Genomic DNA, 16,456 nt, shown 5'->3' with positions numbered 1-16,456 from the left:
TACAAAGAATCATACGAGACCACAACCCAATGTGCATAGTCTACAACATATAGGAAGTAACCCTACAAATATCCAACACTATAAATTGCCTGTTATTCACCAACTGACGGTGGAAAATTAGGCACAGCCACCATACGTTCAAATAATAGCATTACATATGAACCTGTTGACATACCATCTATGCCATATCAAATAACATCAATTAAACTGTATATGCCTGATAAAGTAAAATTACTATTTGTAATTTATATAACCAACCAAATTTCAATGCAAATTTCAGTGATTTTTCTCGAACTTATTAGCAAAAGTATACAGGAACCACTACTTATAGTAGGAGATTTTAATGCACATAATCCATTATGGGATATTAATAACCCCACTGACACATCCGGAATCAACATAGAGAATATATAAATGAAACACAATCTGTATTGTCTCAATGAAAGCGAAGTTCCAACAAAAAATATTTTTCAAATACACACCTAACCTTTTCTTCAATTGACATTTCATTATGTTCAAATGATGTAGCGGAGAAATTTTTGAATGGAACGTCCTAGACGATTCATACACAAGTGACCATTTTCCCAATCATTACTGAACCTACTTAAGTAATGTTCAGAAATATTGCCACCTACAAGATATAATATCCAAAAAGCTAACTGGGATAAATATTTCCTATACACACGAAACATACCACCATTCCCACATAATGAAGATCACAATACTACATGTGAATCCTTCTCAAACTTCATAATAAATGCTGCAGATAAAAGTATTCCAAAAACCAAAAACCAAACACATTCCACAAAATCCCCTGTCCCATGGTGGAATCCAACATTAACAACATTAAGTAAAATAAAACATATATTGAGTCGCAATCTAAACAGACTCAAACTCGCCTTTAAATCACTCAACAAAATGCCCTATAGTATAAACATAATTAAACAAAATAGTTATAACAAACATAACAATTAACCACATTAAACCACTATATAACAAATATACAGCCAAATTTAGAAAAACGGTAATAGCTGAAAAATCGCATCATGGAAGGAATATGTCTCAAACATATCTTCAAACACATCCACAAGGGATCGTCCCTGGCAAAAAGATAAGGAAAATCAAATGGAAAACATATAAGACCTCCAAGAAGTGCAATACATTTAAATGGAAAAATATACCATGATACTTATGAAATATCAAACATAATTGGGAAACATTTTGAAAACATCAGTGCTTACTCCAGCCTAGATACACATTTTCAAAGTATCAGAAAACAAAAAGAAAATATAATACTCAATTTTGAAACTCTTGAAGACCTGGAATATAACTATATTTTTAACATGGATGAACTAGATAATGCCATCAACTCTTGTCATCCCCCTCTGCACCAGGATATGATAAAATATCATTTGAAATGATAGAAAAATTAGCTCCTATAGCTAAATCATATTTATTAAATTTTACAAATAGTATCTGGCTAAAACGTGTCTTTCCTGATAAATGGAAACATGCCTATAATTATTCCAATAAACAAACCAGGAAAGGATGCAAGTATCCATCCATTATAGACCGATATCTCTAACAAGTTGCCTATGCAAAATCTTAGAAAAAATGGTTAATGCACGATTAACGTATGTAATAACCAAAGAATCCATTTTAACACCAACACAATCTGGTTCAATAGCTGGCAGATCAACCCTAGATCCCTTAACACATTTAGAAGATCATATCAAAAAAGGCTTTGAACAAAAGAAATTAACAGTAGCTATATTTTTTGATATAGAAAAAGCATACGATACAACATGGAAACATAACATCATGCAAAAACTCCACTCCAAGGGACTAAGAGGCCACTTACCAATATTTATTAAGAACTTCTTAACAAACAGAACTTTTCAAGTAAGAGTAGAAAATTCCTACTCAGTAACCTATAAACTGGAAGAAGGAATCCCTCAAGGTAGTGTCTTGAGCTGTACATGTTTGCTTTAGCAATCAATGACATTACTATAAAGTTTACCAAGTGGTGTAAAAAAAACAGTTTATATGTTGATGACTTTGTCATTTACTATACGAGTAGTAATCTGAGACATGCTCAGAGAGTTCTCAGTACTGCCATTTCAAATATATAGTTTGGGCAAATTCAGTTGGATTTAATTTTCAACTGATAAAACAAAAGCAATCGTCTTCTACAAAGACAAAAGGTGGGGATGAAGAACCAAACAATCAAACTGCATCTTTATAGCACTGAAATACAATTTTGTACAAAATCAAGTATCTAGGAGTAATATTTGATCAACATTTAAATGGGAAAGAGCACATCAAATACATTAAAGCCAAGGGCATCAAAGCCCTTGCCATATTAAAAAAGTTATCACACACTAATTGGGGGAGCAAAGCGAGACATTTTATTAATGATATATAAGGCAACAGTCTTATCCATAATAGATTACTGCTGTCCAATATATTCATCCGCCTCAGAATCTGCATTAAAATCTCTCGATGCAGTGCACCATGAGGCGTGCGATTGTGCACAGGAGCTTTCCGATCGTTCCCCCACAAACTCAAAAAAAAAAACTTTTGGTGGAGGCAGGTGTTTTGCCCTTAAAACATCACCGTAATTTAATAACATACAGAGGTCTTTCAATGCAAGCAGGATCGTCTCCTGCAACTTACTGCTTCCAAAAACTGTAATCAAGTAACAGCAGTTAATAGTACCTAGCTCTTTCCCAAAAAGAGCTAGATACATAATGAACAGACCTAAATATGTATGTTCATTATCATCAGTATTTACTGCTGAAGTCACAGCCATACAGATGGCTCTAGATATGATATCTGAGGCAAAAGCAAGTGTCTCTGTTATTTTCAGTGACTCACGTAGCGCTTATAGATGCAATAAGACAGTATAAACCAGGAAACCAAATAGTACAGGAAATTCAAATAAAAATTCATCAACTCCTCCAATCAGGAATATCAATGGAAATATGTTGGATCCAGCACACGTAGGAATAAAAGGAAATGAATATGCAGACTCTGCTGCCAAATTAGCCTGCACTATCCCTCCAACAATTTCATGTGCCCCAGTGTCAGATGGGTAAAATCAGTTAAAACATTAATTTTACCAGGATTGAAAGAAGAATGGGCCTCTGTGCCAACAACAAATAAACTTAAAATATAAAAAACTGAAGTCTATGCATGGAGGACATCCTCACAGGAGGAAAGAGCAAAAGAGTGTCCTAGCAAGGCTACGTATAGGACACACAAGATTCTCACATGGTCACTTGATGTCAACACCACATGCTGACCCAGTGAAATGTAAAAGATGTCAAACACCCATGACAGTACAGCATTTGCTTGTAGAGTGCCCAAATTGGACCAGCAAGATCTATTTATCTGCGGAGTTCGGAAATGAAAAATATTCTTGCGGAAAGCAGGGATTTTTCAATTAATAAAATCATAAATTTTTTAAATAAGACGTTTTCTCAAATAAAGTCTAATTTTTTTTTTTTTTTTTCTTCTCAGGAGTTGATCCCATGAGAAACCAGGCCCGAGAAGAGTCTACTTTGAGACTCAGAGGTCTGGAAAAAACTAACACTATTAATAATAATAATAATCTCTCCTGAGGGATATGTTTGAAATTAGTATCCCTCAGGAGAGGTGTTGGAAACATACATCCGGCCTGATGTGAACTCTCAAGAGAGGCTGAGAGTTTCTGCCCCATGACTGGCTATCAACAGCCAATCATGAGCGTTGTAAGGGACGGGCCTAGACATCAGATGCACGGTTGACGTGAATCTACTATAGTATGTTTTTAGTTTACAGTCTATATATTCATCTTTCTGTTGTTATTGCATAGTGGTTGAGGTGCTGGACCATTTGAGAACGTAATTATGATGGGAAAATAATCATTGCTGTAAAAATCATCCCTTGCATTTTATTCAGATCTATCTATCAGGTGGGTAGCTTTTGAATTCACAGCATTTATTTACTCTTTTAAACAAGTTACTAATACTCATTAACATATCAGTTATTCATAACCCAGCATCATCTATTGATAATGAAAATTACAAAAATGCTGTATGTACTTATATATTCTCCATCATTGACCCAACAGGAAAGGCAGGTCGGTGAAGGTTGAGATAACAGCAGTATAATAGATATTGCTTCTCATCAGACAGGATATTCATGAAAAGGAAACTTTCATAATTTTCTCACTGGTTGATGCAGCTATCAATGAGCAGTTAAGAGTCTTGGGGAAACTAACAAATCCCAGGTAAGAATGAAAAAAAAATGTTCTCATTTCTTTATTAAGGAAAGCTTAAGTGATGTACAATCCACATCCAATCAGTAACTAAATTAGCACGGAATTGAAATACGTATCTGAATTAAAAACCATATTACTTTTACCTGTATAAAAAGTTACTTACTATATATATAATTTTTTAGGGGCTTGTGGTTATAAAAATTGACATTGTCTTTATTACTATTAATAATATACTTCATAAAATACGGTCATGTTTATATTTCAATCGAGTAAAATTGAAAATATTAAGAAAACTGACACCACTCAATAGCAGTGTGAAATAAATTTTAAAAAAGTAAACAGGTTATGTAATTGCCAAAGGAATCCTAAAAATTATATGGAAAATAAAACAATTAACTTTCAAGAATAAACAGTGAATGCTAATTTATGATTCCTACAGTAATCCATATATCATCAAGGTTAAAATTCTATAAATAAATGTTAATATTCTTTATTCACAATACAGTACTGTATATGAATAAAAGTTAAAATGGGGAAATATATTGCCAGATCAGATTATACAGACTATCAAACAAAAATAAAAATCAAGAACATGTACACCACATGCATATGATTCACTTGTAAAAAACTACAAAATTACATGATATACACATTTCAAGTGGGAAGGAACTTTTGTCAAGTTTCATCTTTACAAAATCACTTGAATATATACTGTACTCAAGTTTGAAGCATTAACCTGGAGGCAAATTAAGAAATTTTTCCAACAATCACAACTGTTTCAAGTAAAAGAAACTATCCAAGCACATAAATGTAAAACATAACTTATATAAAAAAATATTCTTCTACAATCAACATATGCATCAAAGACCATACCACTAGAAGCATCCCAGCCAAAATTGGCATTGACTATTAAAAACTTCTACACGAATAAAAAAAAATTCGGTTGGCAGTTCATATGATCTGTCCATCATTAACCTTATATAGATTTATCTACAACACTGAAAGGAACGTGGTACAGCCAAAGCAGTCCATGTGGAGAAGGTAGGGTACATAAAATACTGCCACACAAGGTTATCTATGTTTCATACAAATCTGACATACACAATGGTTTCTCTACCACTTATTACCCCACCAGTCTTGAACTCAGTAACTAAAACAAAATATAATGTTCCCATCCCATCCCTTCTGCCTTAGCTCACTATATAAATCAAGGTAGTATTCAGCATTACTGGTAAAATTTTGTCAATGTAAAAGAAAAGAAATAATTTCAAAGTCAAACTTTAAACTGAAAGACACTAAAACTAGGTAATGAATCCATCCAAGATTTAAAAGAATATATTGAACACTACCAAATAATAAAAATGGTGTGTGCCTCATAATAAAAAGTTGTTATATCACGTCACATTCCTTAACATTATCATGTAAAAAGTAAAAATTTTTGAGTAAACCTAATGGAATTTAGCATTTAATGAAAAATATAAAACCCAGATTTATATTTATTACCCATGACACCAAGAGGAATGACAAATGTACAAAGGAATGACTTTAAGAATTTCAAAAATTATTATTGAGGTGCATTTTATGGTGTTATGGAACCGATTCATTTAAACAAATAATATATGAATATAAGTTTTTGATCATTTACAGGGTATATGAAAACATACAGAACTGGAACACTTCTGCGAAGGAATTTCTAGATTGCCAAAGTGGGATAAACATCTGTTAAATGCCCTTTTAAGTCTAAATCTCTTGAATCCCAAACTAATGTGAAAGTCCAGAAATTTTATTAAAGTTTAAAACTGGATAATGAATTTCAAAATGAATTTGTTGTTGTACTTGTATACGTAACTATTCATCCAAATTCTCATTTTTTAAGCCCTCATACAGTACAGTATAAAGTAGTGACATTTATACAACACAGTAAAACAAAATCTAAAAGTATCATACTGCAATGTTTATCACCCATACCCATTACAAAGTGTCTTGGCACTAAGTCTTTATCATAATGTTGTTAGGTATAGTGCAACAATAAGAAAGATTTTGCTATAGTATACTATAGTCACAGAAAATGCGTACCACTTAGATGTGTTTTTTGCTTAACTCACTTGAGAAGGTAATCAATGCTTCCTATAAAAGTAGGAAAGAGCCAACTCCCAAAGTGGGGAAAAATATAAAATAAGGCTGTTCATCTCAAGGCAATTCTATTATAAATACCATAACAATCGTTTACAAATTAGACATTTACACTTTTCAATTTCAATCCACAGCCAACCACAGCCTATATCCCTTTCACAAAATTAATGTTCTATAGTTGTCTGTGTTCCAGTTTAACAGAAATATAAACATTGACAATTTCCTTATGAAGAGTACAAAATTAAACTTAGGAAAATTCCTATTCACTGAATCACAACTGACATAGATTTCTGGAGGGATCAATTTGTGTTGACTAGCAAAACTCGAGTAATTCTAATATGAATTGCTTCAATAAAAAGTTTTCTTTTAAAATGCCCAGACTGATGGCTAATCATTAAAATAATAATAAAAAAAATGTTTCATGCATTTTCAAACTACATTCGTTGAGATAACAATTTAAAATGTCCCAATATAGTCTATATCAATGAATCACACAACAATTTTATATATCTCCATCTTCCAAAAAGATAAAATTTACAGTTAACCATTTTGGAAAATTTACAGTTAATTTTATTAATATGGGAATCTACTTATTTTCAACGTCGCCTATTGTTTGCCCGCTGGTATGGCTTACCACCATGACGTGACCATTCCTTCTCAAACTCTTGGTCAAGAATTTCAGCACCACGTTTCCTAGTAAGTCCAGTCTCTTCTAAACTAAGTTCACACATCTGCATGTCATCACGACCTGTTAAGAGTAATATACAGTGGTTAAAAACCTGTAAAGCATAATCTTAAAAACCATAAAAAATCCCTAAATTTGTATAAAATAATAAAACGCCATCAATTATGTATTTCCATTCCATGTAATATGTGGCTGCATGTGACAACTTAGCTGCCTGGATTTTGAAAATTCCACCTAAACAGGTGGCTTTACAGAAAATGGAAATAAAATTGGTTTTTGAGATTAGTTGCACACTTAACAGGTTAACAAACCTTAGTAAAATTCAAGGGTATCAGTAAGATGAATACCACCCATGTGTTTCTTACTTTTTAATGTTAAAATACAATGTAATGGTTTGTTCTCCAGGGAATTCAACTTAACATCTAATAACTATCCAGCTGGTTGATTTTTACAGGCTGGAAAGTCAGATGGAAGAAAGAAAATATGAATGGAGATACAGTAAAAGAAATGAGAGATTGCAGCTAGGGGCCAAAGGGATGCTGTAAAGATCCTTAAGTAATGCTCATGGGGAGCAAACTTGTGAGAGAGCTGCCTAATAACCCTTAATGAAGAACATTGCTATACCCTTGTCTCTAGAAAGGGGCACTTCTTGATGGGACCTCCAGATGTGTGGTTGCAAAAGAATAGTGGGCCAAACAGGGAGGACTCTTGGGATGTCTACTGCAAGGCAATAGTTCTGTGTACCACTCAGCATGTGGGCTGTGAGGAGCCACTAGTGCCACATGAAGGCCTGGGGTGATAAATACCCTGTTTATATCACCTGGGAGGGGAGACTGAACACAGGAAAGACTTTTAAATATTGTCCATGGATGTTGGAGTATGTCTTCCAGTGTCACCTACACGTCTGGCACCAGGGAGCTTTCAATTTAGCCTGGTGGCGAACAGATAGTCTCAGCTGGTTGAAAATGATGTTCTTGGTACCAGGAATGTACTGGGCTTCAGTTTGATCAAGTGCATGGAGGCTATATCAAGGATCTGGACAGCTGCCTGGTACAGTGAAGAAGCCATTTCCTTTTGTTTATTGATTGAGGGGAACCAGGTGGAGGTGTGGTTTGTTTAGGGTGGACCAATGACCTTTCAATTGCCACTGTAGGGATCTGAAGTGGCTTCTCCTGTTCAGTGCAAATTTCTCAAGGATGCTGAGAGACTCAGGATCACTTGCCATAATTGAACCAGTTGTTCTTCATCTTACAGTACTTGCCTTGCAACTTCCTTGAGGTTTCTATCTAGGAGGAAGTTGTTAGGAAGGCTTTAACTGCTACAGTGTTAGTGTTACCCTCAATTACTTGATCTGCTGCTTAAGAATCAGGTCAGACTTCCACAAATTCACCAACAACCCATCGACTCTGGCAGGGGGACAGGAGTTGTTGCTTGTCCTACGGTAGTTTTCCTTTGAGTAGGTGAGGATGAGTTATTTGTCCAGTCAACACATGACAAATTTTAAATCAATTTGTATTTTTCATAACTAACAAACCTGAGGTCTTAACATTAGGATAATCTTCTAATGCCAGCTGGAATTCCGGTAAAAAATAAAAAAAACATGTAATCCAGGAAACTATTGGCATCTGTACTTCCTTAGTGAACACCTGGGGGACTATTTCTAGCCAAAAGTGAGAGCACTAAACTGGAAGACGTCCCTTATGTGCATGAATTGTAGGAAATCAGAGTACTAAAGAAAAACTGGAATAATGAAAGTACAAGTCTTGAAGGTGATCAAGACCCAGGAAAGTTTCTTCTTTGACAAAATCTCAATACTTAATGCAGTCTCCATAGTGATTAGTGTTTGTCTGATGTATCTGTTCTGTGCTGAGAGCTCAATGACCAGTTTCTAGATTTCTAATGATTTCTCTACAAGGAAGAGATGACTGTAGAAACCCAGATACCAGTCCTGAACTATCTTGATCACCCCTCTACCTGTAAGCATCGTCTGAACTTCTCCCTATGTACAAAGCCCCAAGACTTGGCAGAGTAACAGAGATAAATTGGGAATGGAATCAGGTGTGGGGAGAGAGGGAAGTAATGGTCCCTGAAAGGGAGTTGTGCCTGTCATTCAGTGCTGAGATCGAGACAAGAGGTAGCCCCTCACTCCGAAAGTAGACCAGAGATGGTTCAGTAAAATGTATAGCTATTTACTGTACAATACATAAGTATGTACAGTATTTACTGGTGATCTTAATTCTATCTAGTGGATAGTACAAGCAAAATTGCAGGCCCACACACTAGGATGGACTACATATCATTAGTAATGTTATTATTCAGAACATGAACATAGAACGAGCCCACAGGGGTCACTGACTTGAAATTCGAACTTCCAAAGTGTTCAATGGAAACAGGTAACAGAAGGTAATGGGAAATAGGAAAGAAGAGAGCAAATAACATGAATTAACAAATCAATAACTAGATAGAATATCAATTATAAATGAAAAACGAGTCTAGTAATGGATTGCATCTTTGCTTGTGCTTTGCAAGTTCCAGTTGCATGGCATCTTCAGGGAGGCTGGAAGTCTGGAAGTCCAACAGTGTGAGGAATAAAGGACCTCTGGAACTAAGAAGTTTGACAGAGAGGCATATTAGTGATGCAGTTTAGCTAATTTTGTTGCTCTCCACCGGCATAGAGGATGGACACCAATTATGAATGTGAAAGACCTGTTTCCAAGTCATAACCGCTAATACTAGAAACTGAAACCTACCACCACAAACCGATCAACTTAAAAGATAAATTTCTGGTAGAAGTAAACATTCACACCACAGGACAGTATTCTAACAGAACATAAAATACAAATGACCTGAAATGGGGTATGTGAATTCATCAGTGGCAAATCACACAAAAATTTATTATTTTTCAAGGAAGAAAGCAGAGTTCAATGTCATATTAGTCATGCATAAAGTACGATTCAAAAATTAAAATAAGTCAAAATAACATTTCAAAGTTCACTAAACATTTTCAGTGGCATCATTCAACATCATTAGAATATCAGTGTTAATGAGAAAATGCAAGCAAGCCCACTGAATCAAACACACTGAACCATAAAAATGTCAATAGTGCTACTATTTATTGATGTCCATAACCTATAGACAACAATGGCACATAATTACATTAAAACAGATATAACTATCGCATCTCACCTGCAATAAGGAGTATTGGAGGCTTATCTGGATGGAGCTCCATCTGCCTGGCAATCCAATCCCCATCGAAATGAGCATACCACCTGACAAAATTAATGATTTTCCCACATATTACATTATTGAAGATCAAGACACATTAAAACAAGAAAATCAATTTTTTAAAAAAAAGCTTGCTACTGCTACAGAAAATTTGCAGCAAAACTATCACTTTCTTACAGATTACAGGAACACATTTAGGTCACATTTTGCATGAATCAAGAAAATATTAACATTATGCATTATAAAGCAACACATTATATTTGAAATTAATAATATAATACATAGTAGTTTTTGCTGCAGGTACAAATACTACCCTGGCAGTTTATTATTAACTTGGAAATCAAAATATTTCTGATATAGGTAGTCTATAGCCTAGAATATTTAAACTATTAAATACAGCATACGATTTAACTTTGTGAAACACTGACAACTGGAAACTTTTCACTGTACTAGATCCACAATGTTTAGTGTTCTGTATACTTAGCTTTAATGGGCTGCACACAGCTGCAAAGCATATGCTGAAGCAAATATCGTCTAATAGCATGGTGTGATTCTTTAAGGTATTTGTGAGAATTACACACCTTGCCTCTTTAGAGTTGGTCACTTCAGTACTGTATACATACTTGAAAACTCGACTTAAGAATTTTAATTTTGCTAATTTGTTTTTCAAGATGAAATATACTCCTCAAAATGATGGTAACTTGCATCATCTTTTACTCAGATGATAATTTCCATAATTTTTCAGCTGTGCAAATGTTTTTCTTTTGTTCATTAACTTTTTATATAAAAACTTCAAGAATTTAACAAATTGACATTTTGACATAGTAATTGGCTCTAAAATCTACAATTCCTCTTCAGTTACAATTCCTCTTCAGTTACATGCCAACTGCCCTTTTTTCCTTAAGAATATCATCCTGTCTTGGTCTAAAGAAGCTGGTTATTAGAACCTAAAACTTTAATCCATATCCAGACAAACAATCCTACCAGATTCATCGGCTAGGTGATATATATTATCAAAAGTTATATGTACCTAACTCACAGAGGAATGCTAAATCTTCATATGGAATGTAATAACCACAATACTTGCATTAGTATTGTTGTTATATATCAATAGGAGCACTTTCCTCTATTTCAGGTGCCTTCTTATCTACGTATGCCAATATTCAGATCTTGGTTAGGCAATAAGCTGTACTCTTAGAATATATAAGAATGGAAAAAAAAATGGTCCTATGCTTAACTTCCTCCTTCCCTTGCCTGTGGTTAGGTGCAGAGGCTTCAAATTATAGAAATGTTGGAGATATTAGATATAATTAAATATTTAAGGAGCATCTTTCAATCCATGTAAGAGCAAGTTTACAGCTTTGGTAAATTATTAGTTGGCTGGCTTTTTGTACCAAGTTTTTTCAAGTTAGGCAATGCTTACATCTTATGTTTACATTTTATCATTTTCCTTACTCTCTCTTAAAATTCCTCTTGACTGTGGAACCTAAATGTGCCATTTAAAAAAATTAAAAATCATACCTTATCAAATTATATCGCAAAACTGAATTTTAATCAGAAACCTTGTAACAGCTGAGAAATCACTCTAGTACAGTACAGTACTAGTACTGTATAATGATATTTACCACTGTAAAGACATTTTCAAATTAGCAGGCAAATCTATTGGTTATATTCTAACATTAAAAATTATTTACATCTATACTATATGTGTATGATACACAAATACCCAGAGCAGCAGGATTCATTAAAATTCTAGTGCCTCATTTGACTACTAATGGTGATCCTGAGACTTTTTGTAAATTCAAGATCTGAATGAGTATTTCCAGTTTTTCAAACTCCGATGAACCTTTAACCAGATCTTTGGTAGACATCATAAATAACATTAAGTGCTCTGTAACACCTATTTAAAAATGACAATTTGTCGAAAATTGCATTTTTCCTAACTATACAAACCTGAGGTCCTTTAACAATAGGAAGGTAACTAGCAGCAGCTGGGACGGTCGTAAGCTTCGAACAAGGGGAGGGGAGAACGGTAGTTAACTGCTTGTCCGATCGTGGCGCAAGCGCCGCCGCGCGACCCTGGGCGGTGAAGAATCACTTTTGCTTTAGGCCCATGCAAAAAGTTGCAGAGTGAGGGGTGGTATGAGGTGGGACTATATGTAAAGGACCTCAGGTTTGTATAGTTAGGAAAAATGCAATTTTCGACAAATTGTCATTTGTTCCGATACGTAATACAAAACCCTCGGTCCTTTAACAATAGGAAGACTCACTTCTTGGTGGGTGGAATCTGAGTCTTTTTGGTGAACAGACTGGTGTTCGTCCAACCTTGGAATGCCTCCCTGGTCGTAAGAGCAAGGGAGGGATCCAAACTCTGTCCGATTGATCGGGTGTGCACCAGCAGGATCAATGGTCAGACCTCTGAGCCAAGTACTAAGAGAGAGGCAAGGCGTATCTCTTCGTACCAGCATTGCAAGAACTTGTTCCTGTACAGGAGCCAACATAAAGTTATGGGTTTGTCTCAAGTAGGCATCCACTCCTTCCCCCTTGTGGAGGGAGTGGAGGATATTTGCTTCTATCCCTAACTAAAGGGATAGATTTGGGGCTCGGTCGAGTAGCTTCTTACCTGCATCGTATTCCTTTCCAGCATGGTGACGACCGTGACCCTCTATCCACAGGTAGAGAGAGAGAAAGATGGAGAAGAGAAGCCAGTCGCACTCTCATTCAACCATTCATTCCTACAGTCACACCAGGAATCGATGCTGTTCTGCCTGCTCGGGTGCTGGGTAAGCTTACACAACGTGTTGAGCAGCCACCACCGGTCCCAAGGAAAAAAGTATCCAAGGACTTGTGGGCAATATCCCGAAGGTAGAAGGACGTGAAGGTAGTCTGGTGCCCAGACACCTGCCTTCAGGACCTGCGCCACGGAGAAGTTCTTACGGAACGCCAAAGAGGGTCCAAATACCTCTGACTTCGTGGGCTCTCGGTCGGAGCGTACGGATGTCGTCACTACCATCAGCTCGTACGCTCTCCTGATCACCTCACGCAGCCAGAAAGAAAGCGTGTTCTTGGATACTTCTTTCTTGGTCACCCAGTGCTAACGAAGAGGCGTCGACATCAGGCCTGAGGTGTCGAGTTTTCTTCAGATAGCGCCGTAGCGCCCTCACAGGACAAGCAGCATCTCATCCGTATTGTTGTCGGTGAAATCCATTAGGGAGGGGATCGTGAAAGACTCGAACCCTGTCGTCAGGGATCGACGGATTCTGAGTCTTAGCTACGAAATTCGGGACGAAATCGAGCGTCACAGATCCCAGCCCCTGGAATGTTTAACATTGAAGGACAGACCATGAAGTTCCCCTACTCTCTTCGCCGATGCCAGGGCCAGCAAGAAGAGGGTCTTGAGGGTCAGATCCCTGTCTGACGACTCTCGGAGTGGCTCGAATGGTCTTCGAGTCAAACTCCTAAGGACGAGAGTCACATCCCACTCAGGGGGCCTGAGTTCCCTGGGTGGGCAAGACCTTTCGAAGCTCCTCATTAGCAAGGAGATCTCGAACGAGTTCGAGATGTCCAGTCCCCTCAGTTTTAGGACGAGCGCCAGGGCGGCTCTATATCCTTTAACTGTGGGTACTGAGAGGAGCTTCTCTCGGCGAAGAAAACACGAGGAAATCCGCTACCTGCTGAGAGTGGCTCTGAGGAGAACTAGAACCCCGTCTACGACACCAACACAGAAGACGGCCCACTTCCCCTGGTACACAGCTGCAGAGGACTGTCTGACGTGTCCAGCCATCTCTGTTGCTGCGCTGCGAGAAAAGCCTCTCGTTCGCAAGAGATGGTGGATAACAGCCAGCCGTGAAGTTGTAGGGACTGGACTGCTCGGTGGTACCGCTCTACGTGTGGCTGGGCTAGAAGGTTGTGCCAGTGGGGCATCTCTCTCGGTTCTTCCGCAAGAAGAGCCAGCAGGTCCGGATACCAAACGGCTTGAGGTCGTTTGGGAGCCACCAGGATCATCCTGAGATTGGGAGTGGACCAGCGCTCGGATGATCACTTTCCGAATCAGACAAAAGGAGGAAAGGCGTAGACGAAGAGGTTGTTCCAGGGGTGTTGAAGAGCGTCCTCTGCAGCTGCCCATGGGTCCGGCACGGCTGAGCAAAAAACTTGAAGTTTTTTTGTTGTGCCGGGTGGCGAACAGGTCTATGACCGGACGCCCCCACAGGTTGAAGAGCCTTTCCGCCACTTCTGGGTGTAGGGACCACTCGGTCCCTATTACCTGGATCCCGACGGCTGAGCTTGTCTGCTACTACATTCCTCTTGCCTGGAATGTAGCGTGCTGACAGATCTATTGAGTGGGAGCCGATGGCCCACATCGTGCACCTGCACAGTCAACTGGTGTAGCGGGAGAGACACTAGGACCCCCCTGCTTGTTGACGTATGCCACTACTGTGGTGTTGTCGCACATCAACACCACCGAGTGTCCCATCAAGCGTCTTGGAACTCTTGGAGAGCGTAAAACGCCGCCTTGAGTTCTAGGACATTGATGTGAAGGTGCTTGTTCGTGATGGGTCACCCACACACCTGCAGTCAGCAACTCCTCCAGGTGTGCGCCCCATCCCACCCGGACTCGATGGAGTCTAGAGAACAGCAGCATCTCCGGGGGGGGAGTGCGTAGAGGCACCCTCTTAAGAGGTTCCTGTCGTCGAGCCACCAGGTGGGCTAGGTCGCCTGCCTCACCTTCTCCGTGATGGACACGGGGTAAGTAAGGTGGATCCTTACCTGTGACCAACTCTCCCTTAGTCTCACTGGAGAGACCGCAGTGAAGACGTCCGTGAGGAACTAACTTCTCGAGTGACGACAGGTGGCCGATCACGACTTGCCATTGCTGAGCTGCCTGTCCTGCTGAGACAGGAACCGGCCGGCTGCCTCCCTGAATTTGCTGATCCTCAAGTCTGCGGGGCGGACTTGAGCTGCTACCGTATCGATCAGCATACCCAGGTACTTCATCTTCTGCTTGGGTTCGAGATCGGACTTCTCGTAGTTTATCACGATCCCCAGATCGCGACAAAACTTTAGAAGTCGATCCCTGTCCTGCAGCAACTGCGAGCGGGAGCTCGCCAGGACCAGCCAATCGTCGAGATACCTCAGAAGACGTATCCCGTGCGAATGGGCCCAAGCAGACACCAGCGTGAACACTCTCGTGAACACTGTGGGGCGGTTGAGAGACCGAAGCAAAGTGCCCTGAATTGGTACACCGTCCCGTCGAAGATGAAGCGGAGGTACTTTCTGGAGGACTGATGGATGGGTATTTGAAAATACGCATCCTTCAGGTCCACTGAAAGCATGAAGTCGTTCTCCCTGATGGAGTCCAGCACGGAACGTGCTGTCTCCATCTTGAACCGAGTCTGAGCGAACAAATCGGTTCAGGGAGAGAGATCTATCACCGGGCGCCAGCCCCCGATGCCTTTTCCACTAAGAAAAGGCGGCTGTAAAAGCCCGGTGACCGATCCACTACGACTTCTACAGCTCGTTTGGTCAGCATGGTCTTGATCTCCTGCCGAAGAGCGTCGTCCTTTGAGGATCCCAGAACATATGTCTGCAGATGGACCGGGTGGGTGGAGGTGAGGGGTGGCCGAGATTCGAAGGGTAGTAGATATCCCTCCCGAAGGACGTCTACTATTCCAGGTCTCGGCACCGTAGCGCTGCCAAGTTGCCCAATGGCTCGCCAGGCACCCCCACCCCCCCCACTTCCGGCAGCTGGTGAGGGGGAACGCGTCCCTAGGCGTTTCCCACCTCGCTTCGACTTCTTCCCCCCAGCACCTCCTCGGGGAAAGGAGGGCTGGGAGGAGGGCTGGTTACGGCCGCCTTTACCAGAAGTTGAAGCAGGAAGAGTCTTTCCTCGGGGCTTCGATTGGGAGCAGCCGCTTTTAGCAGCCGAGGAAGCGCTAGCTAAACTCTTAGGCTTAGCCGCAGTTGTACGAGGTTGCCCAGAAACCTTCGTAACTGCCTGGTGGACCAGACGGTCACTGTCATCAGTGCGCCGTCTTTCCACCGCAGCGTCCACCACTCTCCGGGAAAGAGAGCGGAGGAACCTCTTCATTGGTCCGTTACGGAGTCCATTTACCGCCTCACGCCGGGCCCCTTGGCTACTCGTGTAAGGA

The 16,456-nt window shown here is 39.4% G+C and overlaps 1 protein-coding gene across 1 annotated transcript in view; it reads right to left on the bottom strand.

Annotated features, from left to right (window-relative positions):
- Positions 1 to 6,611: 6,611 nt before the first annotated feature.
- The window catches only part of LOC135210297 (unconventional myosin-VI-like), a 49,108-nt gene continuing 39,263 nt past the window's right edge, over positions 6,612 to 16,456 (bottom strand). Inside the window, 2 exon segments of the mRNA XM_064243180.1 lie at positions 6,612 to 7,145; positions 10,269 to 10,351. Of these exon segments, the coding sequence (XP_064099250.1) occupies positions 6,994 to 7,145; positions 10,269 to 10,351 (235 nt within the window). The 3' untranslated portion in view covers positions 6,612 to 6,993.

The sequence above is a fragment of the Macrobrachium nipponense genome, chromosome 39 (assembly GCF_015104395.2).
Source record: "Macrobrachium nipponense isolate FS-2020 chromosome 39, ASM1510439v2, whole genome shotgun sequence".
Taxonomy (NCBI): Eukaryota; Metazoa; Arthropoda; class Malacostraca; order Decapoda; family Palaemonidae; genus Macrobrachium; species Macrobrachium nipponense.
The sequence above is the reverse complement of the archived record's forward strand: the minus strand, read 5'-3'. Positions and strand labels throughout refer to the sequence as shown.